Source organism: Acomys minous, assembly GCF_964271855.1.
Source record: "Acomys minous genome assembly, chromosome: 17".
In the NCBI taxonomy this organism is placed as follows: Eukaryota; Metazoa; Chordata; class Mammalia; order Rodentia; family Muridae; genus Acomys; species Acomys minous.
In genome coordinates, this window is record NC_140500.1 from 59,008,480 (window position 1) to 59,029,071 (window position 20,592).

The window sequence follows — 20,592 nt, forward strand, 5'->3', positions numbered from 1 at the left end:
ACTGACAAGTCATAAAGCAGTAAATACTGATTTACATCTAGAGACCATTGGTAGAATTTATAAGGAATTTTTGGAAGAGACTTTTTTTAATTTATTCAGATTACAATTCAATTGCCGTCCCATCACTTGTATCCTCCCATTCCTTCCCCCCCCACCCCCCACTTTCACCCTATTTCCCTCCCCTAGGTCTATGACCGAGGGGGACCTCCTCCCCCACTATATGGTCATAGGCTATCAAGTCTCATCTTGGTAGCCTGCTTATTCTTTCTTTGAGTGCCACCAGGCCTCCCCACCAAGGGGAGGTGGTCAAATATGGAGCACCAGAGTTCAAGTCAGAGTCAGTCCCTGCTCTCCACATAACTGTGAAGAACGTCCTGTCCATTGGCTAGATCAGAGTAGGGGTTCGATGTTTACTATTGTATTGTCCTTGGTTAGTGCAATAGTTTGAGCAGAACTCCCTGAGCCCCAATCCACCCATCACGATGTTCTTCTTACAGGTTTCTAGGACACTTTGTGTCCTTTCCTTCTATTTCCCCATCTTCTATATTTCTCTTACTTAGAGTCTCAGTAGGATGACCTAACATCTATCCCAATCTCCTGGTAAGTGAAGACTTTCGTGGGAAGTGCCTTTTGGGCTAGTGCCCAATTATAAGTGAATATGTAGCATGTGAGTCTTTCTGCTTCTGGGTTAACACACTCATTATGATCATTTCTAGTCCCATCCATTTGTCCACAAATTTTGGAATTTCCTTGTTTTTAATAGCCGAGTAGTATTCCATAGTGTAAACATTGAAAGATCAATTCTCAACTTCCTATGAAAAAACAAAAAACCCAGAATAGCAAAAACAATCCTATACAATAAAAGATCCTCCAGAGGAATTTCCATACCCAATCTCAAGCTGTACTATAGAGCAATAGTAATTAAAACTGCATGGTACTGGCACAGCGATAGGCTGGTTGATCAATGGAATTGAATCGAAGACCCAGAAATGAATCCGCACACATATGGCCACTTGATTTTTGACAAAGAAGCTAAATCTATTCAATGGAAAAAATAGCATATTCAACAAATGGTGCTGGTCTAACTGAATGTCTACATGTAGAAAAATGCAATTGGACCCATATTTGTCACCATGCACAAAACTCAAGTCCAGCTGGATTAAAGACCTCAACATAAAACCAGAGACACTAATCGGTTAGAAGAAAAAGTGGGGAAGTGCCTGGAACACATTGGCACAGGAGACAACTTCCTGAACAGAACACCAACAGCCCAGGCCTTAAGGTCAACAATTAATAAATGGGACTTCATGAGGCTGAGAAGCTTCTGTAAGGTAGGAAACACTGTCACCAACCCTACATCTGACAAAGGTCTAATATCCAAACTATAAAGAACTCAAGAAATTAAACACCACCAAACCAAGTAACCCAACTGAGAAATGGGATTCAGAACTGAACAGAGAATTCTCAACAGAAGACTATCGAATGGCTGAGAAACATCTAAAGAAATGCGCAACGTCTTTAGTCATCAGAGAAATGCAAATCAAACGATTCTGAGATTCCATCTTACACCCATTGGAATGGCGAGGATGTGGAGAAAGAGGAACACTCCTTCATTGCTGGTGGGAGTACAAACTAGTACAACCACTTTGGAAATCTATCTGGCACTTTCTCAGAAAAATAAGAATAAGGCTTCCTCAAGACCCAGCTATTCCACTCCTTGGAAAATACCCAGAAAATGTTCCACCACACAACAAGGACATATGCTCTACCATGTTCATAGCAGCCTTATTCATAACAGCCAGAACCTGGAAACAGCCTAAGTGTCCCTCAGTTGAAGAGTGGATAAAGAAACAGACTTTTTAATATTTATTCTCTCTGTAATATTCTTTCTCAGTGTACTTACCATCTTTGAATATTGCTTCCTTACTGTTAATTTTTAAAATATGCTTATATATCTTACTGTTCTAATTACAGTGACTGGTGCGATGGAGCCCGTATTTAAAAATAATTGTTTTTAATATATGTTTAATCCCAAGGCTATTAGATGTGTGAGTATCATGATAGGAAGAATTTTAAATAAATTGAAGACTGGAATAAGTAAACTTTCTCATCTAGGGATGTCCATATTCAGTTGAGTGCTTTCTTAGAATGCACAAAGACCTCAGTTTGACCACAGCACCTCATATCTGAGGCATGGTGGTGCTCACCTATAACTCCAACACAGTAAAATCAGAAAATCAAGGTCATCCTTGGCTGCATAGCAGGTTTGAAGCCATCATGGGGTATTTGAGGTTCTGTCTTAAATAAATTAAATAAATAAACAAATAAATAGATTTAGATGGCATTTCATTTTAATCCACTAACTTTCTGGTTTACGTGTTTGTATTTCAGGGAAAGGTGGCCCAGACAGCCTGTATGTCAGCTTGCAAGCATTTAGCCACATCCTTGATGCAACTTTTGCTAGAAGCAGAAGTAAGGCAGCTCACTTTGGGAGCATTACAGCAGTTCAACCTGGATGTCCGAGAATGTGAACGTAAGTCAGTGACCCGTCTCTGCATGCTTGTTTTATAAACATTGTTCTTGATGTGAAAGAAATCTGAACAGTTTTAAGTCTGTACAATCAATGTGTCTCATGGTGTCAAAAAATATCTGGATTGTAAAGGTCTCTTACAGGACATTTTGTTTATTTTAATTTTTTATATTGAGTTTTTAAAGTATGTTTTAATTGAAATAAAATTATATCTCTTTCCCCTCCCTTTTCTTCATCCCTCCATCCCAGCTGCCTTCCATTCAACCCCTTCCATGATCCCCTCAACTTACAAGTTGATAGCTTCTTATTCTTTAATGATTATTGTTACAAATGTGTGTGTGTGTGTGTGTGTGTGTGTGTGTGTGTGTGTGTGTGTGTGTGTGTGTAGCTTCCCACATTGTACTTGCTAACCATAAGGGAGCTCATCCCTAGGAGAGGCTAATTCTCCCAACAGTCACTATTGCCTGTAGTTATTGTACAGAAGTGTGACTGTGAGATGCTCCTAGTTCCTTGTTAACATGACTGTTTGGTATTGCCATTGTTTTGGTCTTGTTTACGCATCTATCTCTAAGAGAGATTTTTCACATTAGACTCCCTGGTGTTCTGTCCATCACAATTTTTCTGTCCCTTCTTCTCCATGTTCCCCAAGCCATAGATGCAATATTGTAAGATGTATCCCTTTAGGCTGGTCTCCCTAAGATCTGTTGATCTCTACATTATGACCAGTTATGGTTCTCTGCAGAGACCTCCATTTGCTGTAAAGAGAGGCTTCTTTGTTGAGAGGTGGTAGATAAATTTATCTGTGGGTATAAGAATAAGGCAGTACGTGCAGTAAACTTCAAACCCCTACCCAGATCTAGCCAATGGACAGGACATTCTCCACAGTTGAGTGGAGAGTGGAGTCTGACTTTCACACGAACTCTGGTGCCCCATATTTGACCACATCCCCTGGATGGGGAGGCCTGGTGGCACTCAGAGGAAGGATAGCAGGCTACCAAGAAGAGACTTGATACCCTATGATCATATACAGGGGGAGGAGGTCCCCCTCAGTCACAGTCATAGGGGAGGGGAGTAGGGGAAAATGGGAGGGAGGGAGGAATGGGAGGATACAAGAGATAGGATAATTGAGATGTAATATTAACAAATTGATAAAATGTATTTTTAAAAAAGAATAAGGCTTAGAATGTGGTACAGGTTTATGCTGGTCTGGCAAAGAAAAGGCGGAAGATTCCCTTCTGAAGTCATTGACCTCACTGGCCCTAGGAAGCTGCCTAGGTTTCCAGTATCAGGCACGATTTCCCTTCTGTTGAGTGGGCCTAAAGTCCAGTTAGACAACTGCTGGTTGCCACGCACATGCACCTTTTTATCCATATCTTTCCATGCTGGTAATTGTAGTGATTCATAGGTGTTGCAGCTGAGTAGGACTGTTTAATTGTTTCCCTGCATTTGACACTTACATTAGCAGTCAGTCTGTATCCTTTGGTGGTCTTTTAAATAACATTCATAGGGTTTCCATTTCCAACCATCATAAAGTACCACCATAAACATCTGTAAAATTAGGCAACTATGTGAGACACCTATGTCTATGCACTGGACAACAGGCCGTACAAGCTGTGGCCTTTCTGAGAGCAGTAGTACAGAAGCTGCTGCATTTGCCTTGGCCTTCACCTGCAAATTCTCTTTAATAGCAACATAACAGCACTCTGTCACCAGTAAAACCAGGACTACAAATCCCAACAGATAGGAGGTATAGAGCTGATGAGGCAGCTAGGATGTCAGAGCAGGGGCTCTGGACATCTGCAGTGGGGTGCCACTGGAGCCTTTGGTCACTAGTAGCTTGCCATATTCAGGAACCCTATGATGCTTGACAGACAACAGAGTAGACACTGGAGTGTAGGAGGTGGCTAGGGATCCAGCAACCAGCGGCCATTGTGTTCTCCCCGGGAAACATCTTGTGTATCAATTGGACCACAGGGTAGTGCAGTTCAGGCTCCACAGAAACTGCCAGCATCTACCTTAGTTGTATATAATTATTGTTACAGCATATTTTGAAGTAAGTGTGTGTGTGTGTGTGTGTGTGTGTGTGTGTGTGTGTGTGTGTGTGTGTGTGTGTTGTAGAATGGCTAAATTGAGCTGATAAATTGTATTATTCCACACTCTTTTTACACTTCAGATCTCCTTTCAGAGTTTTTCAAGAATATACATATTGCTGTAGTCACCCAGATGTACCATAAATCTCTTCACCTTGCTGCCATCAAACTTCAATTTTCCGTCCTCTGATCTGTGCTTCTGCAGTACCTCCTCTCTCCTAGCCACCATCCCTTGCCTTCTCCAGTCTTCGTTTTTGAATTTGGCTTTTCTAGATCCACACTTAAGTGAAATTATGCAGTATTTGTCTTTCTGTGCTGTGTTTATTTCACTTAATATAGTGGCCTCCGGGTTTTCCTTTTTGTCCTGAAGGCAGTGTTTCTTTCTGTGTAAAGGCCATGTAATGTTCATTGTGATGGAAGCCACAGTTTCTTATCTATTCACCCAAAGATGATAACCTGGGTTCATTTCTAAGCTGTTGTGTACTGTGGAATATCTTTGGATGAGATTTCATTTTCTCTGGAGTAGATCAGCTGCTACATAGGAATTCACATTCTGCCAGCATGCAGTTTTGTTTCCTTCATGCTCTCTCTAATTCTTCTCTGTTATCGTTTTTTAAATTCTATGCTTTATTTATGCATTAATAATGCTTTGCCTGCTTGGTTTTGAGCCACAATGTCGGTTCTGAGAATTGAACCTGGTCCTCTGGAAGAGCAGCCAGTCTAAGTGCTGAGCTGAGCACTCCAGCCTCTGTTGTCTGTTTAATAATAGCTAGTTCCACAGATGTGCACTGATAGTCTGTCGTAGCTGTGTGTATCTCTGACCTGTAGTTCTAACCAGTTCTGACTAGTTTTGTCACCTATTTATCACCCATATCATCTTTTGAGAAATGTCTATTCAGATTCTTTGTCCATTAAAACAAAATAATAACAGCAACAACAACAATAAAACCTTACTCTTTTCTTGCTACAGTTATTTGAGTTTCTTACATATTTTTAAAACCAACCCAGGGGCAGTCTTGCCCCACCTTAATTAAATCTAGCAGCAAGACTTGATGCTACTCTGAAAGTAAAATAAACACTCCGGGAAACTTAGTCTTTTTTGAAGAACACTCAACACACTTTCAAACATGTAGTATCCACAATTTTATAGCAAAACAAAACCCCCCAAAACTCCAAAATCCCCCAAACAAGCCCAATAAAGTCATGTGCAAGGAACTCCAAAATATGACACATAACAGAATTTGAAGTCAGCAGGAAGTATTAATGAGCCTACTAATGATACAGATGTGGAAATGTGTGCTATACATTTAGTAATTTTGGAAGTAACGTGTTATAATTTTAGCTACCAGAAGGTAAGAGGCAGGAGCATTGTGAGTTCAAGTTCAGCCTGAGCTGGGCTTCATAGTGAATCCCAGGGAAATCTGATCTATGTAGGAAAAACATCTCTCAAAAAATAATAAATGCTAAAATAAATGACTGATAACATTTTTCCACATTTAAGAAAGGGTGCTGACTTTTTTTTTTTTGAGACGCTTAAAAACCTCTTTATCAGGTTTATCACAAAGAAAGCCACACAAAAGCATAATCAGATTACTAACAAAACAGAATAAGGAAAAAAATCAGCCAAAGTGGGAAAAGGCATGTGGGATACTTGGAACTTAGAAACATGCAAATCAGAACACTATGCAGTGACATATTCAAAGTTCTAAAAGAAAAAGAAAAAAAAAAGGAACCTGTCAACGTAAGTAAAGTTCTGAATCTCTCAAAAAAAAAAAAAAACCTGAAAAATGAAAGCTAATAAAAGAATTTCAAATACACAGGAATTAAAAGAACCTCTTGTTATATTCATGCCACTAGCCAATGGACAGAACACTCTCCACAGTAGAGTGGAGAGTGGGATATTACTTTCTCACATACTCTGGTGCCTCATATTTGACCATGTCCCCTGGAGGGGGAGACCTGGTGGCACTCAGGGGAAGGACAGCAGGTTACCAAGAAGAGACTTGATACCCTATGAACATATACAGGGGGAGGAGGTCCCCCTCAGGAACAGTCATAGGGGAGGGGAATAAGGGGAAAATGGGAGGATACAAGGGATGGGATAACCATTGAGATGTAACAAGAATAAATTAATAAAGAAAAAAATTATCTTTAAAAAAAATTACAGGAAGCAGATTTTTAGGCTACTGGGAAATGATGTCATGTATCACACCAGTTCCATAGTGCGGATCCATTGTTCGGGTATCTCCAGCAGTGCTTCTGCCATACCTTCTCCTAGAGATATGAGGCTGTGTCACTAAGAGATGGCATCTCTCTCAGATTCTCCCTCTTGAGGATAGGCAGGTTTCTGACTTTATAGCTAATCAGTAGAATATGGAAGCAATAGCCCTTACTGACTTGTGAGACTAGACCTGGAGAGAAGATACAACATCCCTGTGCTCAGTGAAATGCTGCTTCTAGAGTCCAAGGCCTCCATAACATGGGGAAGCCAAAGCCAGCTCATGTAGAGGGACTGCATATTAAAAAAAAAAAAAAAAAAAAAAAAAAAAAAAAAAAAAAAAAAAAAAGGCCTGAGTGTGTATGCAGAGACAGCAAGCCTATTTTCTTCTGTCTCATTGATTTATGATTTTCTTCCCTTTAAGGTTAGCTAACTTGCTGTTATTTTTAAAGTAAGGTAGAAATTTAGATACTTTAAGATTTTATTCTTTCTAATTTGAATATTTTAATATTAGGAATTACGCTTGTGGTGGTTTGAATGAAAATGGCCCCCCCAGGCTCATAGGCAATGGCACTATTGGGAGGTGTGGCCTTGTTGGAGGAACTGTGTCCCTGGGAATGGGATTTGAGGTTTCAGATGCTCAAGTCAGACCCAGTGTGACAATCTCTTCCTTCTGCCTTTGGATCCAGATATAGACCTGTCGGCTACTTCTTCAGCATGGTGTCTGTCTGCGTGCTGCCATGCTCCCTGCCATGCTGACAATGGACTAAACCTCTGAACTGCAAACCACCTCTGAATTATTTTTTTAATAAGGTTTGCTGTGGTCATAGAGTCTATTCACAGCAATAGAAACCCTGACTAAGACAGTTCTTAAGTTTGTGTTCTACATATTTTGTTAGATCAATTTTTAAATTTGATTTGATGTGGGTCTCTACTAGTTTTTCCCCATAGTTCTCATCTTCTTTATCCTCTTTGACATAAGAAACATTTAAATAATAGCTATTCAAATAGTTCCTATATCTCTGTGTTTTTCCGCATTACTCCTTGATTAATATTTCCCCTGGTTCTGAGTTACATTTTATAATTATTTTTATTTTTAGCATTTTACTGAATTCATGAGAATTTATTTTTCATGTAGTTTGGTGTTTAAATTTTAAAGATTAAAATTCCATGTAAGTAACTTGGAATTAGTTGGAGACACTCAAGTGATGCTCTTAAGCGTTCGGGGGTTCTGTAGCAGCCTTTTGTTTCACCACCATGCACAGTTTCAAAGCAAAGCCCTCTGCAAGATTCTGTCCTGCATGCTGAAGAGTGGAAGATCTTTCCATCCTGGTTGTTGGAAACTCCAAGTGTACCTGGAGCCGTACAGATCGGTCTGTGTATTTGTTGTGGCTCTCTTCTCAGCTTGGGAACTTCCTTTCTCCAAATACCCAATTTTGTGCCTGTTACAGTTTTAATCTGAGATTTGTTCCGCAGGTGGGGATGCTATCCTTTGAGACATTGGACTTGAGGCTCATAGAAGCAGATTACAAGGGGCAAGCTTTAAACTTTATCTGTGGACCTTGATTCCAGAATGCTGTGCATTCTGACCTCTTATGTGGTGAGGGATCTCTGCCACATGCTTGTGCTGTTGGGAATGCTACCATGCTTTCCCCATAAGAGGGGGGAAGAAATCCTGGAAACTGAAACCTCAGCTAAACCTTATGTTCCTTAAATTGGTTGAGTCAGGTATTTTGATCACAGCAGTGCATCACCAAGTATCCAGTGAGACACTTGTCATTTTCAGCATCAGCTCTGTTCTTTTACTATCTAGTGACTTGACTTTTTATCAGCTTTTTTGCATTGTTTGAATGAAGGTGAAATCCTTGAGTATTGATTGTATTTCCTCCAGTGCTGATTTAGAACCGAGAGTCTTGCCTGTGCTAGGCATGTGCTGTACTTCTGAGCTACAGCACTGGCTCCACCAAGACCCCTTCTCTGCGACTGAGTTTTAAAGAACCACAGCATGCCTCCTGGACTCTCATTTGTGTCTTTTCAACTCAGCAAGACAACCACACTTATGTTTAGGTGTCATTTCTTTTCTTGCTTTATACAGTGACTGGAATCTGTCACTAGTAGGTTCTCGTGGATCATTTTTTTTTCTCTCAGGATGGTAGTTCTGCAGGAAAGCGATCTTGCTTGCCTTTCCGTAGTTTCTAACTCTCCTCTCATAGATGTTTGGTTTGCCTAGCTTCTTCTTAATAACATTGGAATGAGTATTATTCTACCTATTAGGCTATGGGGTACAGTAGCAGACTCATAAATATCTCTCCAAGACTTTTGAAGAGTTTTTTTTTCCCATTATACAAGTAATACGTACATCTTTATTATAGAAAATATTTGGGATAAAAAAAAAAGCACATAGAATAATTAAAGGCTGGGGAGACGCTTGATGGGTAAAGTACTTACCGTGCAAGCATGAGGACCTGAAATGGAAGTTTTGCAACTCAAGTGAAAACCAGGCACAACAGTATGCATCTGTAATCCCAGATCTCCTACAGCAATATTAAAGTCAGGGACAGGAGAATCCTTGGACTCTGTGAGCCAATTTCTTTGCATATGCAGTAGTTTTAAAACCCTTTCTCAAAAAAGAAGTGGAAAGTGAGAGCCAACACCTAAGGTTGTCCTCTGACCTCCACACGCACCATGGCACACATGTGACTTTACTCACACATGAATATGCATATGTGTGCACATGCAAACATATCATACAATTTCTTAAAGTTAAAATCAACTGCCATGTTACAATTCAGAAATGGGCATAATCCTGGAGATTCCATCCAGGTATGTCAAAACTTTTAGAAGGTACTTACCAGATATTTTTGCATCTAATTAAGCCAAAATTTATTCACATAATTCTGTCTTAATTAGTTATTTGCTAGAAGGTTAGAAGCATACATATGGACTAAATTAATTAAAATTGATTACTGAAGCCAAGAACAAAGCCATCCTCTTGAATTGAAGATGGAGTAGAAGCTCATTGTGTTAGAAAGGAAAAAAAAACAAACAAACAACAAAAATCCACTTAAGTTAGATGCCAGTCTGTTCCAGAGAGAAAGAAGGCATGACAAATGATGAGAAATGACTGATTGACTGTGTCACTGTGTTTTCATAAAGCTAGGAGGCACAGGGGACAGAGGGAGATACAGTGAGCATAGTACTGAAAAGAGAAACATTCTAGGAAGAGTAGTGCAGAGTGAGAAAAATGTCACTCTTAGAACTCCATCCGCAAGTACATCGTACTTAGACAAATGAACAGCTTCTTTTTGTGCGATCTTCAGTTGTGTCCATAACCTCAGCCAGAGGCAACTCTCCATTCAGAGCTAGAGTGCACTTAAGAGGTGGGAGCACAGTAGTTTGCTAATTATGTCAAAGAGGTTTCTAGCTCCCAAGAGCTGGTATTTTAGCTGGAAGGCCATGTAGTGTTGGAACAGCTTCAGACTTAGTTCAAGTGCAGGGCAAGCACTCAAGGCCTGACAGTCCTACTAATAAAACTAGGATCAACATTCTACTCAAGACTACTTGTGGTGGTTTGAATGACAATGGTCCCCATAGGCTCATATGGTTGAATACTTGGTCCCCAGTTGGCAGAACTGTTTGTGAATGATTAGGAGGCATGGCCTTGTTGGAGGAGGTGTGTGATGGTGGCGGGGGTTTTAAAGTTTGGAAAGCACGTGCCATTCCTGTTTAGCCCTCTGTGCCTGGTGGTTGAGGATCAAGATGTAACCACTCAGCCACTGGCCCAGCGCCATGTCTGCCCGCCCTCCTGCCTGCTTTGTTCTTCACCATTGTGATCATGGAATCTAGCTAACCTTTGCAAACTGTAAGCCCCAAACAAACTCTTTCTTCTATAAGTTGCGTTGGTTATGATGTCTTATCACAGCAACAGAAATGTAACTAAGACATGATTGAAGGAGCCTGACACTTTTACTGAAACTTAGCATCAGCATTTAACTTGAGACTAACCACTGCAGGACCTGACACCTCTACTAATAAACCTAGCATCAGCCATGAAAATCTTTTCTATGTATTGAAGAGCCCCAGAGCTTCATTGATTTAGGATTTAACATTTCATTTCTGACTGGCAGTAATTTATCTGTCAAGAAACTTTCCATGGACATTTATTTCCCTTGAAAAGAAAGAAATTCTATTCTATGCCTTTCCCTATGCCACCCCTTCATTTTCAGATGCTCAGTGGTCTATAAAAAAATCTTAAAGAATTGATACATAAAATTCAAATAGTTAGACAGAGGCGTATAAAAGCAGCCCAGTGACAAGTTAATTAGCACTTGCAATATTCCTACCCACTGGTGTATTGAGAGGTAGTGTCTCCTTTTTTTTTCTCTGAGTCCTTGGAGGAAGTGTCTTAAGTCCTGAAAGCAAAGTGTGGACATGATGGAATGTGAGTGTGCGCCCACTGATGGACTCTTTAAGGCCTGTGCTGCCATTTTCATTGATCCAGAGCACAGAGAAAAGTCAGACATGCTAGTGTGACCTGAGAGACTATGCTAGGATATGTTAGTCAGCGTGACAGAATAGGTACAGTAATCTCTTTCCTTTAAGTTGACCACACTGGCAAATTATTTAGTGCCTTACAGTTTTGTTTATAAAATGGGAATAATTCCTAATATTGTAGGGATGAAGTTAGCCTTAAGTAAGCTAATACCTCACTGAAGGTGCTTATTTCACTGACTGGTAAATGCTCTGTTACCTCAGTTATCATCCTCAGAGCAGGAGTAGCAGTAAGCCTGAACCCTGTCGTGTGGAGAGACTTCCACAGGTTGTTTGAACATTGTCTAGAGTTTGCAACTCAGTTAAATGTGAAGATGCTCTCTAGTTTAATATAAAAATTAACTTGTGTTTCTTGGTAATAGTCTTTAAAACTTCTTGGGTTGTTCCTGAAGGTATGGTCCATAACTAATGGTGGTCTACTTCCCAGCTTGATACTTTTATAAGAAATGACCCAGTAGCTCCACTGTTCTTACTGCCTAGATAGTTGACCTCTGAAAGAGTGATACTGACAGGTAACTCTTACTGGCAGGCCTCCAACAAGTACCAGCAAGGAAAAGTTATTAAGAAGGCATGAGATAATTATGTTTTGCCTTTTAAAAAGTAACAGTGAAGCCTGGGTTTTCCTGATGTGTATAGGTATCATCTTAGATTTCTATATTAGTTACTTTCCATTTTTCTATCATCAAATACCTAATAAGAAGCAACTTATGGGAGAAGGGCTTATTTTGACTTACAGTTTGAGGTGATACCGTCCATCATTGCCTGGGAAGGTGTAGCAGCAGGAGTGTGAGGTTTCTGGTCACATTGCACCTGCCATTAGGAAGCATTGCACAGTTGGCAAGTGGGACCAGGCTATCAGATCTGAAACCTTCTCCCATGCCCAGAAACTTTCTTGCTCCAGAAAGGCTCAGCAGCTTTCCTAATCAGTGCTAGGCACAAAAGTTGTAACAGTCTCCAACACTGTAATCTGAGATTTGGTGTTAGAAGTTAATTCAGTAACCTGTCCATTTAGTTAATAAACTTTATGTGGAGCTCTTGCTCTGCAAAGTACTGTGCTGGACACTGTGTAAGAACAGATGCAGTAGACTTCAGAGAAGATAGTAAAATGATTACATTTGTGTTTCCAGAAGGGACTTGGATATTTCAGGGGTTGGGAGCAGTCCAAAGGCTGTTTTAACTCCTAATGGAGACGATTTGGGTCTGAACCAACAGCTTATTTAACCCCTCTAGGCAAGAACCTGGAAATACAAATTCCTGTATAGCCTCATACAAAATCAAGTGAATAGATATAAATCTGTTGGAGTTGATTTTTTTAAAAGGAACATTTCTTTATGCATGTCTATATATTATTTTATTTTCCATTTTTCTGTTGTAATATTCAGCTTCCTAAATTATTTAAAAGATTTGAAACATCAAATACACCAAATAATGAAACCAAGTACCTGTTATATAACTATCATTACTGTATTCTACTATTTTCTATAAACTTTTGCATATGAGTATCTGAACAAGAAACTCACAAAATACATATATCACCTGAATTATCTTAGTGTTGTTCATCTGTCTTGTTGTTTTGGTTCTCAGTGCCTGGTGTAACTGGGCTTCGGCTCACTCTGGGAAAAAGGCAAAGGTTCCATAGTCTTCTGTATCACCATTTTTATCTTAGTAACCCTTAGTCTGCAGGCCAGGAAGACAATGTGGAGAGTCTTCTTTATCTTTTTTTTTATTCTTTTTTAACATATACACTTACATTACTACACATGAATAAAATAAACTACATACAGCAGGAAGATCCACGAGACAATCAGGAATTATATAAATGTTACATTCATAGTGATTTGGCCATTTGTATTTGGCAAACTTGAAGTAAACCTCTTTACTATCTTTCTAAATTTCTGAATGAAAATCAATGTCTATCATATCTCATCTCAATTAACTTAAAACATCTATCATGATCTAAAAACATCTTAACCCCTAACCAACTAAACTTAATTGTAAGACTAAACTATCTGGTCTTCAACCCCATCAGAGACTTGAGAAGGAATAAAACTTACTTACCTCAGTGACCCAGAAGTGCAGGTCAGCACTTCCAAAATGAAGAAATGACTGAGACAGTTTACTGCCTGAACAGTCACCCAACACTCTCTATAACGTTGGAGCATCATCTTCAGCCTTCTAGCCTAATGTATCTGACAGACATATTTGCGAGGCAGAAACTATTGAGGATTTGCTTACCTTTTCTTGGCAGAGTTCAGCTGTTGACTTTGCCTGCATCTAAGCTTGACCATTTTTTGGCAGGATTCTGTCTGTGGTAGAAACAAGGACATTTTGTCCAGTGGCTGGTTTGCCACATTTGAAGCCAACTCCATAAGGAGGTTCTTTGATGCTCATCATCTTCTTTGAAGTAGGCTGGGTGTTGCCGGGAGTTAGCTTGTCTTGTCAAAGAATCTTTAGAATAACAAAAACATCTTTAAATGCCATATTCTGTAGGCTCTGAGGCTTTTAAAGACCTTATTTAAGTATTTTACCTTATATATCTTTAGAATCATATCTGTCTGTTAGAGCTAGCATATATATTCTTGTGATAAAGTTAGACTAGTATTTGACATGACCATGATTTGTTCAACTAGCAATTAGCTTGTATTACTTAATTAACCTAAGTAGGCTGCAGTACCACTTTCATGGTATTGGAAGTAAACCTTGTATTATAATTGAGTTGGATGGGCATAATATCTCATATTAGAGTAGAGTAGTAGTAGTTTCTCTTTTCTTTTTTCTTTCTTCTGTAGGTATGGCTACAGGAGCAGAAAGGAAAGAAAGGGGGATATAGAAATATAGAGGGAGGATAGAACAAAAGGTAGATTATTAAATCTACTCCTCAACTCAAGGCTTTAATTGCTACTCACAAATAAGGTTATTTTTAATTCACTGGTATAGAATTTTGTATATTGATACAAAATAAGTGTAATTCTAATACATTGGTATAGAATTCAAATCTAAGATTATTTCTCACACACACACACATGTGTGTGTGTGTCTCTACTCTATTCTACTCTACTATGAGATGGAGAGTCTTCTTAATCTCAAAAGACAATAAATGTAAGGTCTCAGTGAAGCCACTTTGATACAAAAGAGTAGCAGAACACTATTTGTCATTTATGCTCTCTGATGGAAAGATGAAGTTTCTAACTCCCTAAAGAATTCATTTGGGTGCAGTATCAGTCTCCAAGAGCTTCTGCACTTTTGACTATTTCCATCTCTTCATATATAGTCACTAAAATTAATGTGTTCAAGTCTCTTTGTCTCAGGTACAATAGTCACTGTGTGCTACTCAGGCAAACCTTAATGGACCTGCTTATTTTTTCCCTGGATGTTAGGAACTAAGGATCCTTTGTAGAAATATCCCTCTGAACTGCAGGCACTTAGTTCAAATATGTGCTGAGTGCTGTAACTGTGCCCATTTTAAATTTTCTCCATTACATGCATACAGCTGCCCTTGACTTGTTTCTCTTAAGTTATTCTCCCCAAGAGTCTCTGGGCTTGACTCATTTGTAACCTAACCAATATATTCCTAATGTGAGGAAGTGTGGAAAAGGAGGGCTCTCGATGTAAACTGTCCATCTTGCCTTCTTCCTCTAAAGAGGGAGTTCCTTAAATAACAGCTAAGACAGAGCTGCCTCAGTCAGGCAAGCAAGCTAAGAAAGTAACTATTAGCTTGTACCATAAATCAAGCCTATACACTTGGATGTCCTATAGTAATTAAATTGTCATTCAAAATTATGTTTAGTCATGCAGAATGCATAACCACCCAGTTTCTCATTTCTGTTCTGATTCCCTCAGAGAACTCATCTTTTCTCTTAGATATATTCTTTCTTACTTTACTTATTACCACAGAGCACTTTGGCTTAGATACTAGTCACAAGACAAAATGCTGAAGAAACAGTAATAATGTCTAGCAAAGACAACAGAAAAGAAAGCCTTAATAGCCCAAGGCTCAGGAAGCACCGTAGCTCAGTCCCTATGCATCGGTCAAGAGAATGTAGCAAGTTTGTGAAGGTAGCTCAAGCCAGATCCTTCCCTTCATGGGTTTGCATGTTGGCTTCCTCCACTAGCCAGCTGCGGGCCATAGTGGGGCTCCTTGAATTTTGCTGTCATAATTCTGTTTAGGTTCTTGATATAGACATTTTTAGAAAGAGCCAGGATTTGCTGTTTTGATCATATGCCACCCAAAGATAAGCAACCACATGACTCACATTTCATCGCCTTTACAATCCATAGATTTCAGCCAAATCTCAGTCTTCCAGTGTTCCTTCCTCTGTAGAAACATAGTCCCATGTGACTTAAGATAATACCTTGGAGAATGCACATTTCACAACTTAGTGTTCATCAGAACCTTTGTCTGCCATCACCTGCTAGCCAACTCCAGATACACTACTTTCTCTTTTTCTTGGTACTTCATTCCCCAGTAATAATCTCTTTGGTGTATTATTAGAGTATGCTTTTTAGTAACTGTTATTAGTCACTGTGCTGTGATACCAAGAGACCTGAATAGTGTACAAACAGCAGGAATGTGTTTCTTAAGATTCTTGAGGATGGAAGGTCAAGACTGAGGTGCCAGAGTTTGATTCTGTTGCCACTGTGGCCAGGATGAGCCTCCCCAGTGTCCCCTGGTGCTTTTCTGAGATCACTAATCATGCTTTTGCTCTATGGCTTAGTCTCTGCAAATGTGCAGCCACACAAGAAGGAGCTGCACAGCAAGGGCCACACCTGGATTGGGGACAGTTCCAGGGTAGAGGAGGGTGTGCTTTAATATATAAACTTGATAGTGCCCAGGAGAACAGCAGGCTGTGCATTATTTAGGCCAAGGATCATGTCCGTCCTCTCCATCTTGCCTCTTTAGTACCAAGCATAGTGTCTGATACATAGTATTTGCATGGTAAACAGTTGCTGAATTTGCTAAAGTGATACAGCTATCAGCTACTTCAGTTTCTGGCTTGCTGCTTTCTTCTCCAAGGTTGGGAGTGAACAAAGGTATGTAGTCCCCCTGGGCAGATGTGATGCGATGTGAAGAGCCAGACAAAGATGTGGCTGGAATGCCAAGTTATGTATGTTGGTGAGTGGTGGTACCTTCAGTGCTCACGCCCTGCCAGTCTCCTCTGTGGGCTCAGAGGCCTCTGTTGCTCTAACAGACAGTTCTTATTGCAACAGCTACATTGCACTTAAGAAGGAGAACTCACCATGACAGAAACAGGTTTTCCTTTTGAGTCTCGGGTCTGCAGTTCAGTAGGTAGGCCATGCTCAATTCCTCTAGACCTCACTGTGCTCCTTTGTGAGAGTGACTGAGTGAGTCCCATCCTAGCAGGTAGGAAACTGCATCAGCCTTCACGTTGTTCCTGCCTTCACCCGCACTGCAGAGTCCTGGCTGGAATCAATTCACTTCAGTTTTGCCACCAACTAGCTATATGACCTGGGGTATTCATTGCTTATGTTTGGACTTTTGGATCTTCTTTTATAGGATGGGAAAGTCACATTAGACTATTTTAGGATTTCTATTTACTTCCGAGATAGATTTATTATGAGGGGAAATTACGTATTTTTTAATGTCTGCAGAGAATTGTAAGGATCAGAAAAGATAATGTACGTGAAATATTTTATAGATCAAGCATACAAATTACTAAATACATATTGAATATGTTAATAGATTTTCTGTATAGATACATGTGGTGCCCTGCCCTGTAGGGGATTTCCATTAGAGTATAGGCAGGTTTCTAGTAACCTCAGCAGCTGTTTTAAGTTCAGTGGCTAGTGATACAAAATCAGGCTTGTTTGTTTGTTTGTTTGCTCAAGAGAAACCATACATGTAATTCTTTAAGAAAGGAAAATCTTTTATAATTGTTTGACTTGGGCTAATGCTGGTCAGAGCAGTCAAACCATCAAGACAGCTGTGTGTTACACCCTGGTGGAGATATCTGTGCCGTGGGTGAGGTCAGAGTAGTCACAAAGACATGTTTGCTAAGCAGTCCTGAGTCTCAGAGCACACTGTGGAACAGATTTCCTTTGGCACTTAGTGTCCAGTACATGCATGGAGAGAAACAAATTTAAAAATAAGAAGTTTGCTCTCTGAGAAATAAAGTAAATCTTGGAAATGTTTATTTCTCTAGCCGACAGCATCACTTCATGCTATGAACAGTTGCATTTACTGCCTTTCTAGACACAGTCTGTTTTGACACTTAACCCAGAAGATGCCTTTGAAATCACAGCAGGAGTGTTGGTTTCTTCTTCACCTATTAAAATAAAGTAAGGTTTGTGGAGAGCCAAGTGGCTAAAGTTTAAGCCTAGTTCACATTTAAACCTTCTTTACCAGGTTAAAAAAAATTAAGTGAGGCCCCTTTTATTAAAGAAAATGCAAAGCTTGGAGATGCAAATTCCATGCAGTAGCCTGCTGGGACACCCAGTGTGTTTCAGTGCCATTAATTCCAATCCCCTTAGCTTCTGTCTTCAGCCTCACCAGCAAATTATAATTCAGAAACACACACTCCCTTTCTGCCCTTTTCCATCAGAGAAATATGAAGGTCAGAAGATTGATGATGGTCTTCAAGTTTGTATGCAGAGAAATAAGCTTGTTTTTATAATTTGCAGTGCTCTGCACATGTGAGAATATAAGGGTAATTAGTTGTTATTGCTTTAACATGATGAAGACAATAACTTCTCCATAAGAAAAGCTCCATGGCTAATAAATTTTGTCTTCTGGTTGATTGACTGGTTAATGGAATCAGAAAAGTGTTTTATGTCTGTGCTTTACAATACTGCTTCACTCCCTTCTAGAAAGGTTTATAGCTGGTCTTTGTTTTGTTTTGTTTTTTTTTATCATTTGTTCCCCTTCTGCCTCAGTTTTATTCTGTATTCTTATTTCTAATTCTCATTTTAATTACTATATGTGTGGAAACTTGAAAATTTGTGTGGAGAATTGTCAAGCTGTTGATGGTTTTATATACAACCACTATCAGTGCATTGATTCTCTGTGTCACTTCTCTGTTGGAGTTTTATATTGGCTATTTTATGTAAAAATCCAGACTTGGAATTTAAGTGCAGTGGGAATGCACAGTAGGATGAAAATAGTCCTAACATTATCTGACATCAGTTTTCTTAGCTGTGTGCGTGTGTGTGTGTGTGTGTGTGTGTGTGTGTGTGTGTGTGTGTGTGTGTTCACTTTAATCAGCCATTGCAGGCACTTCTTTAGAAACCTGGGCTGTTTGGCTCTTACCTGCCTCAGGAGTTCCTGCCATAAGCCTTTGTTTGCTGCTATCTTTCCATGCCCATATGGCTTACTCCTGCAATCCTTTTATGGTTTATCTTTCTTAGCTATGTGAGCCCAAATAGAAGGCCTCCTTGCCATTAAAATGGCTATGTCACTTCTCTTTGACTGTGGGTGATGGACCCTGTGCCCTGTGGCAAGGCCTGACTCAGACATGGGTCACTGAGTAGTGCCCACTCAGCAGTTATTTTGGTTTTGGGCTGAAGTTCCTTGAATTCCAGGAGATAAGGCCCTCTTTGTTTCTCTGAGTCTACTGCCAGACACCCAGGCACTTGATAGTAGATGCTGCCAACCTGAGCAGTGGGGGTAGGCAGCCTGCTCTCCCTCAGCATGGCCTGAGATGCCATCCTGTCAAGAAAATGGAGACGAATCGTCCTGCTCTAACCTCGTCATACATCACTGTCAAGCGCGCTGCTGCCTTCCAAAGATGGGCCAGCACAGACAAAGTACCTTTTCTGGTGGCAGATGTTACCTTGGATTGCTTGTGGGGATATTAGTGATGATGAGAACAAAAGGCCCACGGCATGAAGGCTCTTAATTCCCCAGTAAGCTTTTATGTGCAGGCTTTCCTCAGACCTGTACATCTGCCTGGTTGGGCCTTTGTGATCACCGTCGCATCTCTGAAGGTAGTGGCTGGGTCCTCTGTGAAACTGTGTAGATATTTTCTTCCTTGTCCTAGTGAAAGGCCTCCTGAGGCCGACAGACAGTGGCAGCGCAGAGCCCTCTGTCCCACTGAGAGTCTCCAGAAGGCCATCTTCCTGCTCTAAGATTTGAAGAGGGATGGACAGGATTTTTAAAGGTTGCCTTTCCAGTCTTGATGTTATTTACTTCATTCTCTTCGTTTCTCAGTTACACGTTTCTAGTTTTCATTTCCTTTTTTTTTTTTTTTTTCTCAAATTTGAGACATGTTTTACTTTGGGAAGTGTCAGATACCAGAAACTTCACAAAATTTTATTTCAAAGAAGAGATAGCAGGGATATTTTGATTGTGGCTACTTCGTTAACCCTGACTCTGGTCCTGCGTTGACTAAAGTACCTTATCTTACAGTTTGCAGAATATATAATGATAATCGATCTCTCAACACTTTTCACTGTTTTTTTAATTAAATAAATTGAGTTATTACTTTAAAAATGTATAAACTTAGTTGGAAAGCAGCCAAGAGTTTTCACTAAAATGCCAGTAAACAGTAGTGCATCTGAAGCGTTTTAGCCAGGGTGCTGACCAGGAGTACAGCATGGCCACTTCAGTGCAGCCTTGCTCTCTGCTGAAACTGTGTCCTTCCCTTAATTTTGTTGCCCTTCCACCAAGCTGTGTGTAACTTCTTCCTCAGGCCAGAATTGCCTTATGCAGGGCACACCAGTCACCCAGGAATATTTGATGTGTCCCTGTTCTATTGTTGACCAGGGGTTATGTGGTAGTTTATGCTGTGTGTGTTTCCTTTTTATTTTTTATGTTTTTTAAATTTATTTATGTGTGTTTTCTTTAGCTTCACTTAGTGTTGTTAGGGCTTACACCAATCGTTACTTATTTTGATTGGTCTTTCTTATAGGATACTAACTAGAAAACCATTTTGAATATTATATCTTTAAAAAATAAATTGTGATTATTGAAATTTGATAGACTCTTGCTCAAATCTATAATAAGGCTTTCATTGCATTTTCTTGGTGTTTTGTTTGTTCATTTGGTTTTTGGAACTGGTATGCCAGGCAAGTGCTTCAGTAACATTATAGCCCATCTTTGGCTTTTCAAGGGACCAATGCCATTTTGCAGCAATGTGTTTATCTATGTGTGATAAACATGGACGTAGAATTTTATTAAAGCTTTTAAAAGGAACCTGTCTGTCCTAGGTCCCAGCAGTTAAAGACCTCATGTCAGGTCTTCTATGTCA

The 20,592-nt window shown here is 39.8% G+C and overlaps 1 protein-coding gene across 2 annotated transcripts in view; it reads left to right on the forward strand.

The window, feature by feature from the left end:
• Positions 1-20,592, forward strand: part of EXOC6B (exocyst complex component 6B) — a 434,863-nt gene that overhangs the window by 284,324 nt on the left and 129,947 nt on the right. For both annotated transcript variants that reach the window (XM_084764962.1, XM_084764963.1), the window contains exon 19: positions 2,392-2,533. In XM_084764962.1, the coding sequence (XP_084621088.1) occupies positions 2,392-2,533 (142 nt within the window). The remainder of the gene's footprint in view (positions 1-2,391; positions 2,534-20,592) is intronic.